This window comes from Aythya ferina (genome assembly GCF_964211825.1).
Source record: "Aythya ferina genome assembly, chromosome: 2".
Taxonomy (NCBI): domain Eukaryota; kingdom Metazoa; phylum Chordata; class Aves; order Anseriformes; family Anatidae; genus Aythya; species Aythya ferina.
In genome coordinates this window covers 34,263,200-34,286,441 of record NC_140297.1, presented here as the reverse complement: position 1 = coordinate 34,286,441, position 23,242 = coordinate 34,263,200, and the positions used below count along the sequence as shown (strand labels likewise).

The 23,242-nt window shown below is 42.4% G+C and overlaps 1 protein-coding gene and 1 long non-coding RNA gene across 5 annotated transcripts in view; one reads left to right on the top strand and one right to left on the bottom strand.

Annotated features, from left to right (window-relative positions):
* Positions 1-23,242, top strand: part of IGF2BP3 (insulin like growth factor 2 mRNA binding protein 3) — a 110,285-nt gene that overhangs the window by 44,521 nt on the left and 42,522 nt on the right. For 2 of the 3 annotated variants that reach the window (XM_084508426.1, XM_084508425.1), the window contains one exon: positions 21,324-21,529. In XM_084508426.1, coding sequence (XP_084364552.1) covers positions 21,324-21,529 — 206 coding nt within the window. The remainder of the gene's footprint in view (positions 1-21,323; positions 21,530-23,242) is intronic. The other variant, XM_084508427.1, reaches the window with a different exon arrangement.
* On the bottom strand, positions 1,060-10,725 carry LOC311431156. Of its 2 annotated transcripts, none has more exons than XR_014689288.1 (3): positions 10,121-10,725; positions 9,449-9,879; positions 1,060-2,267 (listed from the first exon to the last, which is right to left on the bottom strand). It is a non-coding gene; the product is annotated as an uncharacterized lncRNA (long non-coding RNA). The 2 variants fall into 2 exon arrangements; XR_014689289.1 differs by having other exon boundaries at positions 1,478-7,394.

Here is a 23,242-nt window from a genome sequence, read left to right as displayed (position 1 = left end):
TTCCACGGTTTGTGTGTATGGCACTGGATGTACTCATTGCAGGTGCCTGCTATTTGGGTCTCAGTTGCCTTGTGACCATGCTGACCACACCACACTTCAATGAATCATTACCTACTAGAGGTCAAAACCAGTAAATGTCAATAGATTCATGGAAGTCAGCGTGGTTGGGAGGACTTCGTACATGTGAGTGAACTGAACAGTGAAGCTTTTCATTCTGGCTTCAGTCCTCAGAATGGCTGAACAGCCTCTTTTATGAGGGCTCTGGGGGATGTGTCACAGCTCCTCTTGATAGCTGGTAACTTGGTCTCTGTTTTCGGAAAGAATCAAGTATACCATGGGCTGCTGCTGACACCAACCTGCTCTGGTGTTCCTGGTACTTGTAATCACACTGAGGTTGCTGTAAGCCCTGTACTGAACAGGTTTCTTGGTGGAAGAGGCACCCATGTAACAGACAACCACATCGCTGTGTTTCAGATGGCTTAGTGCTTTATAGTCTTTTGATTTATCTACATATGGCACATCGTCTTTTGCCAAATTTCTCATCTGACCAGTGAGCACTTGGCTATCACACCTTGGTTCTTGGCCAAAGCATTTGTTTAAGTGCTTGTGGATAGCCTAAGGAGGGCTCATCTGGCACCACTGTGCCCGTGGGATGGAGGAAGAATACATTTATATCCAGTTTCTCACACTTTCGTAGTAGCCTTGTGCATTTCAAGATGTGACCTGGCGGGGTGCTAGCTAATCTCTTCTGGGCAGCCTCTTCTGTGAGAGCCTGGACCAAATGTTCTCTAGAGGTCCTTTCTAACCTGAGCTGTCTTGTCATCTTTTAATTAGTCCTTGTTGGCTTCTCCATTGTGTAACTTACTAGCTAAACCGTATTTAAAAAAAAAAGTAAGTGGCTTAAAAGAGTGGCTTAAAAGTTTTCAGGTTATATTTCAAATAAGGGAGAGTTGCTAATGAAAACGGAGGGAACTTTCCTGGGACTGTGATTAGCAGTGGCAGCAGGTGTACAGATACTACTTGAAAGTAGCAGGGTAAGCATACATGTAGTGGTGAAACTTGTTTTGCTTGGTAACTGTTTTTATTAACGAATGAGACCCACCAGATAACATATTACAGTATTATGTACAGGTACATTATGGTGTTGTGCACTGTGGGCTAGGCTTGGAGACACTGAACAGTCTGAGAAAGATCCAGGATGAGCCAAGAGGATCAGGCTTCTTGCCTCCTTTAAGCGACTCTGCAGACTTCCATCCACACACGCACAGATGAAATATTTGCTTGGCTGTTCTGAACAGCTGATGCTAGAGCTACTGAGCAGTTTGGAAAATTATCATAGGTGGAACCCAAAATAGGAAACAACTGGGAACACGAAGCTTTTTATAGTGATTCCTTTTTTTTTTTTTTTTTCTTGCAGACACCCTGTTGCCTACCCATAATACTCAATTTTCACGTGAAAGAATGTAATTGAGTCCATTTGCTTTCAGCCTGTGCTGCCCCAGCCCTCCTGTGCCGCTCTGGGACCGAGCGCCACGCGCCTGCTCCCGTCCCGTGTCACCCGAGCAGCGCTGGGGCTGCGTCAGGCTGGCACCGCTCCCGGGAGTCACCTGGAAGGGCCGAAGCGGCCCCATGTGATTATTCCCACACGGGACTCGGGCTCATCTGTCCCTACATACGCATGTGCTCGTCTGCCTCGTTTTTCCTGTAAACTGCTGAAGCAGTGAAAGCGCTTTCTAGGCATGTGCCCTTGACACATGCTTCTAAAAATAGGGCTGCTTGACATCGCTACAGGCTCGCTGGCTTCCTATTTGTCTAAAAAGATGCTTTGCTGCTTAAGCAATCATATGAATGGTCACGTTTTTTTCCTGAAAGCAAGCAGATACTCTGAAATACTCGGACGTCTTGGTTATTTTTATGCATTCAACACCGGTACGTGGAACTCCCGACTTATTTCTTTACTGCATGACCAAAGCGAGGTGCATGGCATGTCTGTTCATAATGCTCAGTAACTTTTTATAATCTCAGTGGGAGAGAACAGAGGGGGTTTTCAGCCTTTTTGAAGCATCGGAGCTCTTCCTGGATGGTGTTGCTGTTTTTGTGAGCACTTTAAATGCTGCTACTCTGCTCGTGAAGTCACTGTTGTTGCCCTTTGCACTGGTTATTGTCGCTATTACTGAGAGCACTTCAGATTTGGCCATGACGTGGTGGGCAGGCTGATCGGTTGTATTAGCCAAAACTGTCTGGTTTTGACTGTGCTTCTGTCACACCTTTTAAAAAAAAAAAAAAATCCAAATGAGTTAAGCCAACGAAAGCATTTCACACCGCCTCTTTATTTTACCTAGTGCGATGTGCCCCATGTGACGGTTGCTCTCAGATACATTCCCCAAAACTTACACTTCTGCCCCATGCGGTTTGCGGTGTCACCAAACAGTGTTTTGCATGATGGTGCAGGAAAAGAGCCCTCAGAGAAGAACCGAAGATTGAAGTACTAAGCTTGAGTTCGAGTCTGATTCTGTTGTGCTTCCAGAGATGGACATACAGGGAGCTGGGTGTACGGGGCAGGAAGGGGATGAGGGTCCCTGTGAAATGCGTGGTGGTGGGCTGATCCTGTGCGAGCACTCTGTGTTTACCCCTGCTGCCTCCCAGTCCTGGGAAACTTCTTTCCTCCATCTCAGTTCCTCCCTCAGGCTTCTCCTCTGTAGATGACAGGATTGCAGGTCTTTCAGTTGTTTCTTGGAGGCCCTGTTTTGAAGGCGTTGGAGGGCTCTTGCTGCTGTGCTGCAGGGGATTTCACAGCAGTTTTTGTGTCTCTGAGTGGTGGCACGTGGCAGCATGCTGGGCTCCAGGGAAAGACCTGGAGGGACTGGCTGGGAAGAGGTGTTGCTCATGAGGGAAAAAGCCTTTCTAGGATCAGTGCTGGGAAAAGTCTTGTCTTTCCAAACCTACTTTGGCTTATTCCAAACCAATCGCCCTTGCAAACAAATTAACTGCACTGTATTCGGCCTTACGTCAACTTTTAACTTTCCACGGGATTCTCAGACACCTTTATCCATTGAATTCTTGGGTGAATTTCACTTTAATCCTTGCAAAGATGAATGGTTAGAGCCTGCACTTCATCATTCTCGATTGCTTTAGAAGTACAACTGCAGGGTTTGCAAGCTGCGCTTAGTTTCCTTCCCAGCTTGAGCAGATATAAAGAGCAAGTTACGCAGCATTAAAAGCCAGACTGGGATGTAAAGCAGCCCAAATTAATCTGTGCATTTCTAAATCATGAATAACTCTGAAAATCCTATTGTGTGAGAGAGACGCGCATCCCCGGCATGGCACTTTGAGCCTGCTGCAGAAGCTGCGTGTGGCTGGGACAAAGAAAAGAGAAAGAAGGTGACTCGTGGTGTGTGGAAATCCCTGTTTCAGCCTGCCCACCACAGCCACCGCTCCCAGGACATCCCTGTGGGAAGCAGCAAGGTCCGATGCCATGCTGGGAGCTCAGCCTTCCTGGCACCTCTGGGAGCAGCGGGGCATGAGCTCGTGTTCGTGGCACCTCTCCCAGCTGTGCCCAGCTTAACTGCTGCCTCCTGACGCCAACCCTGTGGTCTTTCTCGCTTCGCTGGGGAGGTTATTGCTGTGAGCAGGCGTTTGCTTCACATAATAGGGCTTTGCGCTGGTGTTTTTAATGAGGGCAGAGTACCGCATGCTGCAACAGTGATGTCGCAGTCATCACACAGATGGCTGTACCCTCATGTGGTCTGCTTCGTTCCTGGATTTACGGTCGCATGTTGGGTATCAGACTCAGAGCTGTGTGCGAGCAGCATCCCTGTAGCTGCCCGTCTATTTAAGTTACCCAGATGCAATTCTTGTTGGGTAGTCGAAACAAATACCATGTACTTGTGAGGGCTTTTTTTTTTTTTTCTCTCTAGCCAAAACAGTTAGATTGGACTCGCTTTTGAAGGCCTGGAATACTTGCCCCTTCTGCCAAAAAGGGCAGGGGTGCCGAGCTCTTTTGCTGACTTGTTCTGGATTAAGGAATTTAACTTGTGACATTCAAGTTGGAAAATTATGCCTTTTTTTGATCTGATAGTTTGGTGGTTTGTAACCACTGTTACAGCACAATTTATGCTTGCATGTGGTAGTCAAGAAGTATACACAATGGAGCATTTATTCAGTTTTTGTTGTTGTTGGCCAGTGTGAAGAGGTGATTGTATTTGAGATGAGAAAACATAATATTTCATCCTCTCCATGCACAATTTACTGGTTGGAATTTAGTAATTATGGTTCTAGTTGGGCTTGCAGTTGGGAACTCCAGAACTTGAACCATTTATCCTCTCCCTAATGGTTAGAAAATGAGCGTTTAATTGAATGGTTTGTAGTGACCAGTGTCTGCTCTTTCCTCGTGGTGTAACAAATGAAGTACAAACACAGTGAGCTTCCTGCCCAGTGTGCTCACAGTGCTGCCTGGGAGGTGATGGGCTCATAAATTGCAGCTGAAGCTTTTTGGAGCTTTAAAGCTGGAATTTCAGATTTTTCCTGTAAGTTTCTTTTTTTTTTTTTCCCAAAGCCAGTCAAACTCAAACATATATTGTAGTCCCTATTAGCGCATCTTGGTGTGTCTCTGCTACAAACCGAGGTTGTCTTCTGTTGCTTTTGTGGCATTTGCACGGGTGGCTTTGGTGTTCTTGTGTTGTCACTTGCTGTTCTACTGCATTCCGCATGCTAAGCTTTTTACAGTTTATTTCCATTGCCATATTAATTGGCTTTAAAAATCAATGGCGAAACATAATGCAAAACCAAAAAACTTTACTTAAAAAACAAAACAAACAAACAAAAAAAACCACAGCCAAACCTTCGTTATTCTTTACTATTTACAGCTGCAATAAGCTCTTGGTAGTATTCACCAGACCTAGAGCTTTTTTCACACTTTCCTCTCACCACTGCATGCCTCCCAGATACTTCTTTTAAGATGCTTTTCAACTCCATTTATGAGCACAGTAGAGAAACAGATTTTTGTGAAGCTAAATGGAAGGAAAATGTAAAACTTCTTGGAGTGTTGCTTTCTTTCCTTACATGTTTTGTATCTTAACTGCAAGTGTGTTTACACAGCTGTCTGCATTCATATAAGTCTGCTCCCCCAGTATGTGAACTGGGTAATAGATGGATGATAACGCTTTGTCTACATGCTCACATAGATTTATATTAACAAATCATATTTGCTTTATACCCCAGTTTGTCTCTTAATGCTGTATAACATGCACTTTATACTTGGCTCAAACTGGGAATGAAACTAAAGAGCTTACAAGCGCCTTAGTCCTGTTTCTAAAGCAATACAGAATGATGAAGTGCAGAGTCTGAACATTCACTTTCTGAAGCATCTTGGGTGATTTTAAAGTGAAATTTATTCAAGGATTTGACGGATATAGGCTTACTCTAAACCAGTTACTGATGCCTCAAATTATATTTGTAGAGACGACTTCTAGCAGATGATATTTTGCTGGTGCTGAGGGAAGTGGCTCTAGGTCATTCCCGTCTTTTTGCACTGCCACCTCCTCTGAGACAAACATTCTCTTCTCATCCGGTCCTGTCACCTTAGTCTCTTTAGCGGAGTCTTTCTCTGGAGACCTTGTTTTGATCTTTCTTCCATTGTAAGAAGCATGTGGACTGCTTTTTTGGGTATCTTAGCAAGGGTGAGTAAAAACCCAACCAAATCAAGACCTCCAAGGACTTGGGGTCATTAAGTCTTTTGACTGTCCATTGTGAAGATGGACGTCTTCGAGCAGCACATGAAATGTCATAGTATCTGCTATAGACAAGTGAAGTGGTAAAGGGCCTTAATTAGGAAATCTGCAGTGATATGGGAAGGGTATTTCTGAGTCTGTCTGAAATTCATACATATGTAGATGTTTGTATTGCTACCTCTGAAGATATTCTTAGTTACTGAGTTGTAGCTGTGATTGTAGCTTCTGCTAGGTTAAATGACTTGTGGAGGTATCTTACAGCTCTGGTGGTGGTGTCTTATATAGATGTCTGCTTTTAGAATTTGGGACAAACACCAGAAGTCAAAACCAATTTTAGTCAAGGCTCTGGTTCATCAGACCAACCCTGCTTCTAAAATCATGGGACAAGTTCTAGACCTTGTCTTGCAACTGCAATCTGACTGTGATATGAACACTGGTGGTTAGCTTGACTGGACTTCGGAGGACACAAAGGCATAAAAAGCACCTGAATTTTAAATTGATGCTCTTTGCTGCAATGTTGAGTGTGTCCTTATTGACATCGTCCTCTTTAAAGTAAGAAGAAACCCACTGCAGGCATCTCCTTATTTTAGGTTAAGGGAACACCTGTGGATGGCTTCAAAGTACAGAGTTCATCTCTGTAGAAAGCATAAGATGAATGAAGTCTGGGTGCATGAGGATAGTTGACTTCTATTTTCAAACTAGTTGTTGGTGTTCCTATCTAGTATTTAGTCGCTGTGTAGAGAATGAGGGGACAAAGCAGTCTCTGACTTAAAACTGTTCTGAACTGTTAGGTTGTGTTGCAAAATGTTTGCTGGTTGACTTGCTATCAACTGCTGATGCAAGTTCTGGTCACGATTTTTCCACTCTGGCTGAGAAGTGTTTTCATTCTGGGTATCATTAAGAGGCCAGCTTGAGCTGTATTTATCAAGTAGTTTAAGCCTATGATAGGATGCTAAATCCGTAAAGTCTGATAGTACATATGGAATGTTGTTTGAGATGACACCTTTTAAGTGAGCCAATCGTGTAAGTGAGATGAGCATATTATTCATCTGATGCTCTCACTAATTCTTTAAGAAGTGTGTGCTCTGCATGCATCCCACAGCCTATATTTTTACTTGTGATGCAACTTCCATGCTCATGCCAGATTGCTCTTCCATGCTGGAGCCCTGCTATCCTGCATGTGGGTGGGATATGAATGAATATGTATAATATGTTGTGTGCCCATGTACACAAATATAAGTAACATAAAAGTATCTAAATATTAAAAAAAAAATAAAATAATGCAGCAGTCAGCTGCATGTGTTCAAGTGCAAGCAGCTGTAATCCACATCTATAGCAGCTGTAGTGAACAATGCAGGATTGCGGAGAGAAATAGGAGGCAGGACCATCTTTGTGAATATATTTTTTTTAAATAATCATGAGGCTGGACTTTCTGGGACTTATGTCTGTCAACTGGTTTGAATGTTTCTGTGAGAAGCTTCCAGGAGAAGGTAGTAACGTGGTTAATGTGACAACTATATTTGTACTTGTGAAGTATTCCTGTTTGCATTCTCACACAGTGCAGCTCGAGGTGAGCATACTGCTATCTACATATTGTTCTTGTTAAAGCCTGCTTTAGCATTTCTCTTGTGATGAAAATCCAGCTGAAGACATCGGTACCCGTACCTTAACAAGAAGCAGATGAGAGGAAGTCATAGTACTTGTTTGGCTTTTTTTTTTTTTTTTAAATTAAGGACTGATAATATATGCAACATACAGTTACGGATATAGTCAAAGTACAGATAAATCAGGCTGCCTTTTTCAAGAATTTGTATAGATCTCTTGAATTGTTTTGTGGATTCTTGTCTGGAGGTATTAAAATACCACAAGCACAAGCTTTTAATGGCAGCTTTGATGTAGCTAAAACAGTGAGGAATATAACTTTACACAAGTATCACTGTTCAGAGACCCAAGTAGTATCCTGTGTTCTTGTAAATGTATTGAGGAAAAGGGTTTTGTCTTAAAGTTTTAGGCAAAACTAGCAGAAGGAAGAAGATGGTGGTAGGGGAAAGAAAAGCACTACAAATAGTATTGAGGTGTGTTCAGGGGTGTGCTGGTCATGGTGGAGCAGCCTGGCCCAAGAGTAGCCCAGAGGCTGGGCTTCTCCCCAGCTTGGAGGTAGTTTGTTGCCATTTTGGTTGTGTGTGTGTCCTGTTCTCCCCCCGATTCTTCTGCAAGGGGCAAGAAACAAACCGAAATAGAAATCTTTGTCTATGGGCACCCAGAAATTAATATAAAAGGACCACTTGCTGAGTGTTTTACCTCAGAAAATCCCAGGTTGCTGCAATTGGATATCAAAACCTGCATATCCAAATGGCTGCTCAAATAAAGGGACCAGGCTCAACTTAAAAGTTAATTTTAACTGTGACAATGCCTGGTGTGCACTTCAGGAGCTGCTCCGTGATGGCTACCACCAACTCAGGTTAAGAGGAGCTCTGTGTTGTATTTGGTGGGAGACAAAATAAGGAATGAAAGCGATAGGTTTCCCTGTCACCACTCGTGCTTTCGGAGCGTTAACCCTGGGGGGATTCCTTTATCGAATTGGAAAGCATACGAGCCTTTATTTAGTACAAAAAGGACACACCCTGCACATGTTGTAGTGTGTACAGGCAAAGTGTCTGCCTTAACTGAGCTTTTGTTCTCGAACCTCACCAAGCCCGGGCTGGAACATGACAGAACTTTTCCCCTCATTTCTAGGAAAAGCTAATATAGTCACTGGAGAAAGCAAAACAAACACACGTAGATGAAAAATATGCATCCTAACCATCATCTGCTTCCTTGTGAAAGCTTGCCGTTTCAGATAACGCTACGTGCAGCAGTCCTCCCGCGTGCCAGTGGGGAGCAAGGCGGGGACCGCAGGGCCTGCGGCGGAGATGAGCCCGGGGTGTCTGTTTACAAACCAAACAGCGGCCTGGCACGGCCTGCCCTGGCAGCGGGGCTGCCTGCATGCTGAAATTAAAGAGGAGGCTGGAAAGGGAGGCATTCCTCCTGTTCTGGGCAGGTCTCATGGGTTTGGCAGCATGCACCACCACGGAGCTGCTGGTGTGGCAGCCAGCACACAGCCGGCACGGCTACAGCACCACGTTGTGTGCTGGTGGGTAGGGGCTTGACAGTAAGGGACCGGTAAAGGCTGTGCTCTGTAGAGAGGTTTTGAGAAGGCCGAACCTTACAAAAATAATTTTTCCGAGCTATATAATCTGAAAAGCAACTGAAGCGACTGCCCTTGATCTGCTGCCAGACCTGGTCAGGGTATTGCCTTCCCCAGGCTGCTGCAGCACACGCTGCCATGTTACCCCATCCCGTACAAGGTTTCTCTGCCGTGGCCGAGCTTACTATTTATTACTATTTAAAAGTAATTTTACAGTTGCTATGTGGAAGAGCGGCCAAATGTTTCCATGTATTTTGGGGCAGTACAGTGTGGGGTTTGAGCTCTAGCAAAGGGTGTTCAGGCTCCTGAGCGGGCTTCTGGGGCTGTCACCCCTGCTGCTGGGCAGAGGTGGCTGGCACGTGTTGTGATGTCCTCGGGGGAGCAGTATGGTAACCTTCTAGCCTGGCTTTCTCAAATCCATTTTCTGTCGAAGGCCTTTAATGTTGGTAAAAGGTCCCCAAAACACTATGGCTCTTTATAAAGTGTTTTTAAAAAAAAAAAAAAAGCCAAAAGCGGGGTGTCCTCAACTTACCTCCTCCTGAGCAGCAAGTCTGCTGAAAATGTGCTGCTGCTGGTGCTTCCAGGAGCTGGGCTGGCACAAACACTTATTCATGTTCAGCATCTCTATTTTCTTAAGAGCTACTGACAAATTCTGGCTGCTTATTGTGAAGTTTGTTTCTAGCTTCACAAGGGAAGAGGGTGTTTTGAGTTTTCTTGTTTGTTTTCTTGGCATTTTAAATATTTCTCATCTCCTCTGGGATGCTGTGCTGTTTGCATCTTGTGTCCATTATTCATAATTTAAGAACCTGTCTTCATGCACAACATGTGCAGCGGGCCCATCTTTATTCAGTCAGCTCTTGCCTGAAGAGCATCTTGGAGCATCTCTACGGAGCGTAGCTCTGTTACACTTTGTTAGAGGGTCTCGTCTGTCATGCTTCTGATTTTTTTCCTCCATTTGAGTACCTGGGTGATGAAAATCATGTCATCGGTGCTTTGTCTTATGTTTTTCAGCCTTAAAGCTTTTGTATGTGGCTGTTTCTCTATGCTGAGCTGTTTCTATTGCTCTGAAACTGAGGACTGTTGGGGAGGAGGGGAAACGGTTTATAGCAATATGTGATGAGGAGAGAATGTGAATTAATTGCTGATGCTTTGGCTGCTGTGTTTGCCTCCATTTCTTCCCTCCCATTCTCCCTGTGTTACTTACCCCCAGAAGCTGCTCTTGCAGGTTCACTGGCCGGGTACTGGGCTGGGATCCCCATCTCCATGTCCATTCTGCTTAGGTTGCAGCGCAGCTCCTCTCCAAATGCTGTTGGAGGGCTTCCTTGTATGTTGCCCCTCACACTTTGGAAGCACCTCTGGTACTTCCACAGCAGGTGTTCCCTTTGCCAATATCCTCTCCTACCCAGCATAGACCCAGTTCTCAGTGAGATCCCTTCTGTGTGCTCCTAGCCTGAGAAGTCCTGGTAGCAGCTGGGCTGCTGTGACCTTGCAGCTGGGCTTCCTTCAGTGTTCGGGCTGCTTGTTTCTCACTTCTACTGCCAGGCAGTAAAGCGATCCAGGCTTCAGTTGCAGCCCACGCTTGCTGAGGACAACCTTGAACTTGAACCAGAAGACCTTGTGAATGTTCCCATTTTTTTCTCTTAATACTTCCCCATTTGGTGGTTGCACATGTTAGCTGTGCTTTGTAAGCTCTTTGAGGCAGGGGTTGCCTCTCGATTTTATGTGTAGCTGCTATTTAATGCAAGAGGTGTGCACTGCTGAGGGCTTGAAATCAATTTCTCCACTGCTCCAGCAGCCCTCTAGTACTACTTGCTGTGTTAAACTCTGAACATCATGTATTTCATTCTTATCCGGATGCCATGAACAGGGATTTCAGAGCTGTGGCTTCCTAAATATTCAGTAGGCGAATGACCAAGATTTCTTAGTTCCTCTTACACCGCCTCCTCTTTCTTCTCATGTCAATAGCAAAGCACTGAAGTGCTCTTTTCTGCCTCAAAATCTAGTTCCCCTTCTGCTGGGCTGAGGATTTCACTATGAATCAGTAAAAAATCAGAATGAAGCGTACATTCAAACAGGCATATACTGGGGATTTACACTCCCACTTCCTTATTTTAAACAGTGCTGGCTTCTTAAATGTCAGAAATTTAAATTGTAAGCATTTTAAGGAGGACGAGTTGTTTTGACAAGAGGAGGTAATTTATTCCATAGTAAATGTAAAACTGGTAAATGGCATGCAACTTCTTGGTGCCCTTCAGTATTGTTCACCTTTGCTCTTCATTTGTTGCTACTGTAAGACTCTTTTGATTTGTGTTTAAGGGAATATTGCTGTAGAGAGCTGGGGGACAGAGCTACTTTCCGCAGAGCAGGAGTGAAATAGGACCAGAGCCTTTTATCTGAATATTCAGAGTGCCCATGTCAGAGCATAAGGAAAGTTGTACAGAAATTGGGTGCCCAGCTTTCTGGGAATGATGCTTGTTTAAAGCAAAGCGTGTTGGTCTCACACCTTGTGCTACCAAAGTGCTTAGATGTTAGCATAAGAGTGACTTTTTGAAGTACAGCTCTAATGGCTTTTTTACCTGGTAAAACCAGAAGTGTTGAGTTCAATTGAACGCTTGGCTACAAAATGTATGGCTGAATCTTATGTCTAAACTTTTCCCCTGGGGCCACCGGAGCCAACAGGAGCAGAGAAGACCTTGTGCTTGATTCCTTTGGCTCTTCCTATGTAGACCTGAGTAGCTGTAGCGATTTAATTATCTTCCAAGCAAGCGATCAATTCCCTTTTAAATTAGAAAACAATAAAAAACAAACAAACAAAAAAAACCAACAAACAGAACCATCTTGCACCCTTGTTGGATTATAGTTCCTCTTTCCTCAATGATTTCCAGTGCTTGTGAGGAATTTCAGTTTTCCAGTCTATGCAACCATTGAGTACTAATTAATGCAGAGCAGGCGGAGCGGTGTAAGCTTGCCTCCTTCACGTTTGCTATGGTCTAGTTTTCTAGAAAACATCCTAATTATATTAATAATGAAGCTGTGCAATAAATTTAGAGAGCTTTTTGGTGACTGAATACACCCAGTGAGGCCCTGAATGGAAGTAGCTCTTTGTAGGAGGCTCTGAATTCAAGATGGATGCAGAGATTGCTTCTGAAGCATGGCTAATGCAAGCCATGGGCAACTCATTCAGCTGTGGCTGTTCTCCTTGAGTTGTCCCAGTCATCTCGCTTGTCAATCAATTGCTCATTTGCAATTGACACTTAAAAGTAATTTATAGTCTGTAAGCTGTTAGCTAGCACTCAGTATTCAAACTGAATTGTTTTGTTTGGAGATATATAGGTCAGATGGTATTAGTGTAGAGCATGTCTTGCAGTCTTAATCTCTAGGTTAGTTAATTGCATTCAAAAGTTGGTGGGTTTTTTGATCTTAAACCTCTCCAACTAATGCATGAATTGACCACAATGCAGGGATACTTCAAGGTAGACTTTGAAATTTTGTGGATCTTGTGAAATTGTGTTAAACACACATTTACCAATAATCTTTTAACTCTTGGTAGTCTTCTGAATAACTTTTTTTTTGTTAGTAATTAACTTCTTAGTATTTTAGATGCATTCAGATAATCTTAAAAACAAAGTCATATCTATGACTACCTGAATTTATTTATCTGCTAGACTGTGGTTTGTGTTTTTTTTTTAACCATAGAAACTTTCTACGCTCAAAAATCCTGTGATTCCCATTTGCTCTGAGGTTCATGTTTCCCCAGCTGGAAGGCTTTGACAATACTTATTGGTGGTTTGCAAAGCTCTCATCTCTTCTTTAGTACTGTAGAGAGGTTTACTATAAATTTTATTTTGACCTGATTCTGTGGCTCAAAGGAATTCCAATACTTAAAGGTGGCAGTCTCATTCTTCTTGCTGAAATGTGGGTAGAATTTGTATTTTTGTCTGACCCTGGGCTTCAGTTTGAGACCTATCTGACCTCCTGTACCTTTTTCAGTGCCCAGACCCACAGCAGGGACAAGACTACTTCCTCCCCACCGCCCCCCCCCCCCCCCCCGCACTAAGATATAGGTCTTTTCTGTGCCAGCAAAATAATGATGTAGGTGAGGTAGGTTATAGTACCTTTCATGCACTGACAGCTTGATGGGAAAGTTTTATGCGAAAATATCCAGTAATCCGGGCCTGTAAAATGCAGATAACCATTCCTTCCCTTCAGTGGTCCCTTATGTTTTGGAGACTAGTTGTTCAGAGGCCAAACCTCCTCCTAAATGTTTGTCTGGACCACAGCAGTGCTCTCACTTGGACTGCTGGTAAGCCAGAGGCGTGGTATGCATCTTATGGATGGCTACTGGGAAAAAAAGCGGGGGGTGGATCTTGTAAATATAACTCATGTGAAATGCTTCAGTCTTTTTATAGTTTTTTTCCCAAGTTATAAAGAGATCTAAGGTATTTATAAAGTGGCTGTTAAGGGCTTATCTTTTTTTCTGAAAACTTGTCACCCTGAGTCTTGTACACAATGGAGGGAATGCCTTGGATGTGATCTCCATCTGAGTTCTAATGTACTTTATTTTTATCTGCACTAATCTGAGAACTAAATCCATTTTGTGGGATTTTTCTCTGATTCCCTCTATCATTTTTTTAGATAGCTATAAGCAGATTCCAGAGCAAATGCTTACTGTTAGAATATGGGGCAAACTTCCCAGGAAGGTTGTCCCTAGTATTGAACACTGACCTGGCTCTGTTACTGCAAAGCACCAGCACACCTGTACCAGGAGAAATATTTTTCACACGTGTGACCTCTGTGAAATTATTCCTGTGTTGTTGGGAGACTTCTTGGGACTTGTAATTGTTGATTGGTTTCAAAAGATGATTCAGAAATTGATTTTTATTTTTTTCAACAGCTTTCTGTTACAGTTGCAGGTTTCCAACTTCACAGAAGGCAATTCTTTTTAAACGAATCAACTATTATGTTGAAACTAAAAATATCAGACTAGCACCAGCCCTGTAGAGTGATAATGAAATGGCATCAAGACTTTTTAATAGCTCCAGGAAAATAGCTTTTAAAAGTGCCTTTTTCACGTGTGTGCACACAAGAAAAGAGTAAAGTGTACAGGAGGTGTAGTTCTCCCTGATGCATCTTCCCGTTAAAAAGACCACGCTTTCCAGTATAATACAGAGCCAACAAAACTGGGAAGAACGAAAGGTTGAAGGGGGGAAAGGGAAGATGCCCCAATTCTTTTATGCAGAGTGGGACATGGAAACCTGCCCTGCTGTAGCAGGCACTCCGATAGCCCTGCTGGGTGCCTGTGGGGCAAGGTTTCGAGCCTATCAGGGAAGCACTGGCTGTATTAAACAAAGTGCTGTGAATAAAGCAGAAAACTCATGCTTTATTCCAGTCTGTTTTCGAAACATGCTTTTAAAATTTGCTGGCTCCCATGCTTTTGTGCAGTCTATCATTTAATCACAGTTGGGCAACAGATATTCACTGGCTAGTAATGCTTTCATAGTGGGTTCTAATTTTTTTCCCCACCCCCTTATTCTTTGTCAAGCTACAAGTGAGCCTGTAGAAGCAGTGCTGAGCATTGCCACTGAAGCCATCTGCCTCGGTGCAGGAGATCTGTGGGATCTGTGCCCCGAGGAGCCTTCCTTGAGTGGTCGGGATGGGTGGGGAATGCTGGGTGTCCGTGGTAGTGCTCACCTGGTTTATAAACTCTGATGTTATCTGCCGCTGCTCCCGCAGTTTTAAGGCGAGGGGAGATTAATATTGTGGCAGATATTGTGCAGCGCTTAATTGCATTCAGATAATATTGCTTAAATGGTTATTTCTCTGTTTTCAAACTTGTTTTCATTTAATTTAGATGAAGGGTGAATAGAAGCTGCCAATTTGGCCATCTCTACATGATTCGTTATTTCATAATACCTGTATCATATTCCCTCTCGTTCCTTTCCAAACTGAATTATCCTGCTCTCTTTAATCTCTTTATGAAGGAGGCCACCCATGCATCTAATAAGTTTTTTGCCTTTCTCTAAGCATTTCTCATGCACTTTTTTTAACCTTGGAGACCATTTAATACCATTCGTCAGCATTGATACTGTGATCCTCATTTTTTATTTTTTTGGCATCCCATACCTCCTTACTGTAATGCACACTAATCTTCCCTCCCCATCGCACGTACTAGAAGCTCTTTCCAGCTCAGGGTGTAATGTGGGAACACAAAAGCACACAGAACCCTTAGCCTGCCAAATTCAGTACCTGGCCTAATTTTCATCTCCAGTGTGGTGTCCCTAAGATTTCTTTCACTATTTCTTCTGCTTTCAGGGCTTTCTTAGAAAAATTCTCTGACAGTATTCAATTATATGAATTCATATATTTAAAAAAAAAAAAAAAAAAAAAAAGGGAAGGCGTTTCTGATTCTGATCTTCATCTGTAATGGTTTTACCCTGGTGCTTACGTTTGTTGGATTCCTCGTAAATTTTTCTTTGGAAGCTAACCTTCCATCTGTAAATCATGCTAACCATATTGTATGCGATTTTTAACTTAACAGATTTAAGGCAGGTCCTTCAAATGTTGTTCCTGAATACTAGCTTTTTTAAAGTACTTTGTTCTGATCTTTTGATTTTTATGTATGCATGTGTATAAATTTAAATGGTTAAGCAGCATTATCTGGAATTAGTTATAAACACATGTGGTACGTGGAGTTGGTTACAATCATTGCAGACATGATTGCCTGTGATGCTCTACCTGAGATCTATTTGGAGTTGTGTGTATACATATATATAGTTTAATTTGAAACACTGAAGTTGAAATAGCCCACATCACCTCTTAACAAAATTTTTCATGTTTTAGATGAAACACTTCAGATGTTCAGTATTGAGTGAGATAAATAGGGACCTAGTGCTTGCTCTTGGTGCTGTAGGGAGGGATGTTGGCTTGGGGTAGGTTGGCTCTTCTGTCATGCAGTTATAATAAAGTTAAAGTGTGTGGTAACCTGAGGATTTTCAGGAAGACAAACCCCTTTGATTAGGGGAGTTGAATGCTGCCACAGAAAACTGAATTCCACACCTACCCTCAGCTACCTGGCGCTGGGCAAACAGTGTAAGCAGGAGCTGCTTGTGGTGTGGGCTGTGCTCAGTTTGTCTCACGTGAAGAGCCTCTGGCCTCTCGTGCAGAAGTGTAGCGTTCCCCTTGCTGCTGAAGTGGCTTTGAAGCTGCACTTTGGATGCCCAGAAGTGCTGAGCACTGTGGAAAATCAAGCCCTCGGTGTCCAAATTGGTCACTCAATTAGTAGTTCCTTCTGACAATTTTGGTTTTGTTCTCTGTGGTTCAGTTTTACATTCTTAAAACCCTGGTAATGCCACCTAAACACAGTTGTATTATAGGGTAAACTTATTAATAGTTTTGAACATTTGGATACAACTGTAAGTTCCCAGGAGAAGAATTCACTCCAGGGTTTGTATGGGATGTGGTAAATACGCCAGAGTTATTGTTTTCAGGCGCTGCCTTTCTGGTGTGTGCAAACAATGACTTCAGCAGCTTCCAGACTTATTTTTCTGATTCTTCCAGACTATGGTCATGGTTTCATGAGACAGTAAACTGGGTATTGGAGGGCCTACGAGATGAAAAACACCATCACCACATGTTGCAATGTGCCGAGCCATTGCAAGCTGGCTTTGCCTATTCAAATGCCTTCACGACATTTTGAAGCAACTTTATCCCGGCAGACCATGTGTTGGTTTGGATACTCCATGTCCACACTGCTCTGGTCTCACCTTAGATTTGGTAAAAACGGGCAAAGCTGCTGTGTTTGTGCTGTGACTTGTGGCAGTGCCCAGGCCAGCCTAGCACCAGCTCTGGGGCCTGTGGTGGCTTCCACACAGGTGGCGCCGCTTTGTTTGGTTGCACCTCGCAGAGATGACGGCTTCCTCAGGGAATCATTACGTGCTTCTTCATGTTTAATTTTCCTTGTAAGCTATGCTGGACGGGCCCCCTAGTGGGGATACAAGTTTTACCAATCAAAAGATTACTGCAGCCGAAAGGAAGCCGCTCTGAAGACCTTCTGTTGCTGTAAGTCGTGGGGCTGGGCGAGCGCTGGTTCCTCTGCTGAGACGAGGTCTTGCTTCATGCACCTGTGTCGCAAGTGCATAAGGGCCTGGTGGGGATTACGTCAGGCTGTTGTGTTGCATTAGTGGAATTTAAATATTTTTTTTTGTGGGCTTAAATATGCCAACAGAGCACGTAAGGTGTACAGATGGCATCAGTGGTTCAAACAGGCTTGATATCTGGAGTGCTACCAGCACCGCCTCCCCCCCATACTCACCTGGCTCTTTCCTTTTCTTTCACCTTGCCTCTCCTTTCTAAAAAGAGATGCCACTTGTGCCAGCAACTTCTTTCCTCATATTGTTGCCAGTCCCTCCCCCCCTTTTTTGTTAAATCACCTGGAACACTCACGGAGTGTTTGCAGCCAAAAGATTCCACATGGCCTTTTACTGAATGACCCTAAACCTCCTGTCTCAGTTTCTGCTTCTGCTGCTTGTGATTTCAGTTGTGTTGGCTAATTTTAACTCCTGATCAATGTTCTAGGAGTTGTGGAAGTAAGGGTGGTGGTTTAAAGCACTTGCTTTATGAATGAAGAAAACAATTTTAGGTTGCGCAGTAACACTGAAGTTCCTGCATTTTGTGTGAGAAACAATAAGGGAAACTGTTCTTGTATACCCGATGCCTTGAGACTAATTTTTTTTTCTGGTGTAGGGCAGGAATCATACAGTCCCAGTAAGAAGAGATGCACAAAATAGTGCAGAAAATGACTGTTCTGGCTTTTTCAAAGGCTCCATTTCTAAACTCGGGAAATCTGCATGAAAACCGGAATATTTCAACGTGGGCTTTGAGCTCTCAGCACTGCTGAAGGGTAGTGTTTGCTCGTGAGGCAGCCCTTGTAGAGCAGTTGCAATTTGTGGGGCTTGGTGTAGGGTAACGCTGTTTATAATGAAGTCAGAACTGGCTTTTAGAGCCTGATGAATGAAAGTCCACAGCATAAGACTGCGGCTTTTTGTGAGAGAGACATCTGTGCTATAACAAGAGCAGGAGACCCAATTTAGACAACTGCTAGAACAAGAGCTCAAGAAAAGGAAAGACTTTTTTTTAGCTTAGATGAAAAGTTTATACAAATAAACTTTTCAGCTGCTCATCAGAATTGCTGCTGCACCACCAACTTGGCTTTGAATTTTGTTCTGATTGCCCAACAAGGCTGTACACGAAGAGTGTTACGGAAGAGCAGCTTAAACAAAACATGTTTGTTTTTCTGCAGAATTAGAGGCTTTGGGCTAGAGAGAAAAATTTGGGGAGAGGAAAAGACAGTATGAAGAGAAATATGAAAAAATGGAAGGATATGAATAGAAACTGGCTGTTGCAGTAAATACATGTGAGGCAAGAAACACATGCAAGAGTAGAGCTCAGTGTTTTGACAGTGAGTTACAATAGAGGATCTGGTTTTGAGTACACACAACTCTTCCCAACTGGATCAGCTGCTTCTATTAAAAGTATCCATCTCCCTACAAAGCTCACTGGAAAATAGATGCACGCACACATCTGCCCCAACCACTGCTGATATATATTTTTACTAGTATATTTTTAAATACAGTCTGGTTAAATGGCTGCCCCTGTGGTGTTGCTCACACTTCCAACCTTGCTGCATGAGCAAGGTGATGAAAACATAAGCGTATAATGAGTACTGTGCTGCAAAGAGCAGGTTTCCTTGACACAACAGGGATTGTGTTCTGTTTTTGTTCAAGTTCCAGTCTTTGGAGGAAACTTCTTGCAAATCTGTTTGGTTTGATTAAAGTCCTTTAAGAAAATAGGAACTCAATCATGTGGATTAAAACCTGGATGGACACAGTCTCTGAGACAGCTCAGAGGGTTAAGGAGCAGTGTAAGTGGAAAACTTGTGATGAAGAGGAGTGGGATGCTGAATCCCACTATTCCTGGGCTATTCCTCAGTTTTAGTGGCAAAAGAGCCTTTGCTTCATAGGCTTCTTGGAGGAGATGCAAGTCTAGCATGCTGAGAGGTGTATGATAGCTGACAGACATGTTCGAAGCAGTAGTTCTGAGAGCATCATGTCTTGGGAAGGTTACTTAGTTTCAGCTTTAAAGTGTTCCCTTTGTTAGTGAAGCAGGTGGCTTTACCTTTTAATGAAAAAATCACACTTCATTCTTAGCTCAGAACACAAATTTAATATGGAAATAGCTTATAAAATGCTGTTTAATTTTTATTCCACTATTGTCTTCTCTATTGTTGAAAATGACGTGGTTTTTGAAGTGATGCAGCTTTGGGCCAGGGTGGGCTGCAGAGTTCAAGTGTAATCAAAATTTGTCATAAATAACTAAAGACATTAGCTCATACTTGTAGTACAGTGCTGTGTAATGCAGCGCTGGTGTTGACATGCTGTGGGGACAAAAATTGCTTTTTTGCGACTAATGAGCTCTTCAGTATTCCTGTTTGGAATAAACATCTCAAACTGGGTCTTTAAGCCAGGGACTTGCTTTGCTTTTCCTTGTTTTAAAACCCTCAAACCACCTGAGGTCCTGTTCATCTGCTGACTTCAGCTGAGGCAAAATTATCCTTTGGGGCGTCTGCAGCAGAAGACTTTTTGCTGGTCACACGTGTGGTGACTCTTCTGGCTTGTGCTGATGCACAACCTCCGAGCTGCAAGACCTCAGTGCTCCCGCGTGTCTCAGTGAATGCTTAAATGGTCTCGAAAGGATTTTCCCCAGACTCTTCATTTGCTCTAATCCCCTGGAACATCTCTGTTTCGGTTAATATTTAGGGAATTTCAGAGTCAACTTTTTTCTTAAGCAGCTTCCAATTGTAGTATCTGAGGAGTGGCAGAAAGACTATTTTAGGGGATCGCAAAGAGTAGGCTAATGCCTAGTTGTAGGAGGAGAGGACAATTAGCAACTTGTCTGTGAAACCTGTTGCCAAGAAAACTTACTGAACCCTGCGCAATAAGGATGGGGAAATTCTGCACTTAGAGGTAGTAAATGCGTTGCTCAGACTTGGCAAGTAGCGCGCTGCCTTTTAAATACCTAGTGTGGAATATTACCTTTGAAATGTCTGCATGCAATTTCAGGTTTAATAGGAGGTGAAGATTAAGATTTGAAATTATACTGATGTAAGCTGTCATTAAGTTTGGGCATACACATTCATTTTATTTTAAAAGCGCCTTTTATATTGTAGTAAAAGTATACAGTAGGTTAATAAACTATCATTTTGAATAGTTAATTTCCCAGGGATGTGGGCTCCAAGCCTTTACGTTTTTAGGGGCTGTTCTTTTGTGTGCGCTCGGATGCTGGTTGCAGCAAGAGGAACCTGGCTGCAGTGGCAAGCTGCACAGATGTGTGGCGTGCCTCTCACTTCTGTCAGTGCTTCCTTCTTTCCTTCCTTTCCCAAAAGGGATTTCTCCCTTTTTGTTATGACAGTTAGCCTGAAGAGAATAACTGAGATGAGCAATGGCACTTCTACCGTGGAATAAATTGCAAGTTGACTTTTTCACTTCTTGATGTAAATCGGAAACTTTTTCAGCAACCTTTTGATGATGGACACAAAACATGAGGATGCAACAGAGCACAACAATATACCTGTGTTCTCTGCTAGCTACTGGTGTAGCCAACTGTTTTCTGCAACATGATTTCTTAGTGGGAAGAAAGTGAAGTGTGAACCACCTGGATTTTGGAGGCGTTACAACAGCGGGTATTTTGATGTTTTCATTGGAATACTCTGACACCCTGATTTTCCTCAAGATTTAAGTATTTCTTGCCCCTTCATTTTTGATTTGACCAGAACAAAATTATGCCAGATGAAACTGCTTTATTCAGACTTTACCTGTTCTTCCTTGTCTTTCTACCAATGGACAAACGAGCTGTGATTTTTGAATTGTGAGGATGCTCTTGCTAGTGATTCCTCTGGGACAGAGAATAATACTTATCTGGGGAAAACAAAAGCAGAATTGTGAACATGCTTGGGATTCTGTTCTGGAAAGATTTTATTCACAGATATTTTATTCTAGATTTGCTCCTTTTTAATTCTTCTTGCCTCTGTTTTACTCCACACTGTGAACACATGTTTTGGAGGCTTATCTTCGAAGGTTAGGACTCATGGTGCAGTGTGACTTCTCGGAGATGTGGTCTGCGTTTTCACATTCATGAAGTTTCAAGCTTGGATTTACTAACTTGGGAAAGAATACAAGCTCTGCATGCTTGCTTGTCCCATGATAAAAAATAAGAAGTTATAACTTGTCACAGCAGTTGTCTTGAATATTAAATGTTCTGATAAAATTATTATAAATTTTGGTGTAATTACAGACTTCTTTAAATGTATTTTAAAATTGAAATGTGTCTTTCTTTTTTTCCCCTCGTGATAGGTGCTGGACAGTTTGTTAGCTCAGTATGGAACAGTGGAGAACTGTGAGCAAGGTATACTCTCCAATCTGATTGCTTCTAAATTTGTTGTAGGAAGTGAGTGCACGCTGAATTTACCCTTTTCCATTGCCTCTTTCTCTCCAGTGAACACTGACACGGAGACTGCAGTCGTAAATGTAACATACGGCAATAAGGACCAGGCTAGACAGTAAGTGTCTCGTTTATTTGTTACCGTAGGCTAACTTGCATGTTGGAGTTCACATTGTTTTAAATTTTATATGCATCTTTGCTTCCTATTAATCTACCAACAAAATGATAACATGAGCAATAATATTTTAAGAAAGCCTTTCTGCCTTGCCCCTGCCAAGTCTTGTGTGATTTATCTTAGTTTGCTGTTTTGTCGTCAACTATTCCTACACTTTGATTGTATGAGAAAATTGAAAATTTAGGTAAACTTAGTTGACTGGGGAGGGCAGAAGATTAGTGATTTGCCAATGGCAGAGGATGGGAATTGTTTAATGATTTTTTAAATCTATTTTTAAAAAGCTTTGTTCTTTTATAGTGGTGGTTGTTCTGTGTTTGTCTCCTGTGTAACAGAGGTTGTATTCTCTTGTTGGTTTCTGTTCTGTTGAGGTTTTACCTCAAGAATTTTTTTTTTTTTAAACTAGAAAATTTAACACTTTTTCCAAGCAGGTCATTATTGGAATAACTGAAATATTTATTTGGGCTTTTTAACTTTAGGTAGTCAACTTTGCTTGCTTATATATCTTCAGTAGTTGAGGAATTTTCATCTAGATATTGAAACTTAAAAATATAACGTTTTGATTTCGTAGTCAGCAGTTGTGTATCGTTTCCCTTTTAAACATTGTCATTATTTGTTATGCTATAGGTTCAATCTTGCTTTTCCACTGCAGGTAGAAACACAGAAGTCTTTCTTCTTAATTCCTAATCTGGGGACATAAACATTTTCCTCCTCCTTTATAACCACAGCAGGTTTAAACAAAACCCAACCCAGGGAATAGCCTGCAATGAATTTCTTTTTTTAACTTTGAAATTTCTGCCACCTTGTGGCTAACTAAAACCAGCAGTTAAGATGTGGGCTATGCTTATGGTTTGCATTAATATACAATTACAAATGAAATAAATTTGTACACATAATTAAGTAATTAGGACTTCTGTGCAACTTGAATGCAACACATGTTTCATCTTTCCAAGTGTTAGGTTACTTGTTAGTGTACTCTAAGCAAATGTGATGGGAAACTTGTGTCAACAGTGTGCCTATTATACATAGTGGAGCTGAAGCAAACAGTATTTTTCTTCAATTCACTATTAAACTTATCTTCTCAAAACCTGAATCATTCAATGTGTTCTTCAGGCTCTTTTTTAATTCTGTTGCACAATAATTAAGAAAGATGTTGAATTTCTCGTTCTGAAGAAGCCTATGGTGCAATGTTAGAAATCCTGCATGTGCTAATTCCCTCTTTGAAAATGTAAGAAGGAAGTACCTAAAATACCATGGAAAGAAGCATGATGCATATTTTTGATCTGTCATCTGTGGTGTGGGTTCTTGGATTTGTGCATTCCATGCTGAAACTGAAGACAACAAAGTACAATTTCTTCCCCCTCAGCCTGTACTTGTTAAATTTTGAGGTTAATACCGAGAAAATGCTGAGATAAGCCAAGCCTGTGAGGAAAAAAACTGAGATAAATTTGTTTTTGCATGAGAAATCACATGAACGTAACTGAAGGTATCTTGAGTTCAAAGCAGGTGAACTAGCATCCAGCGCAAGTGTTGGTAAGAGGACCTGAAGCGGCTGAATGATGACACAGTGTCAGCTGCCTTGGGCAGGTAGGGCAAGTAGAGGAGCCTTGATTTGCTTGGTGAATGCTTTGAGAGGGACTTGAGTTTGCCTAAGGACAC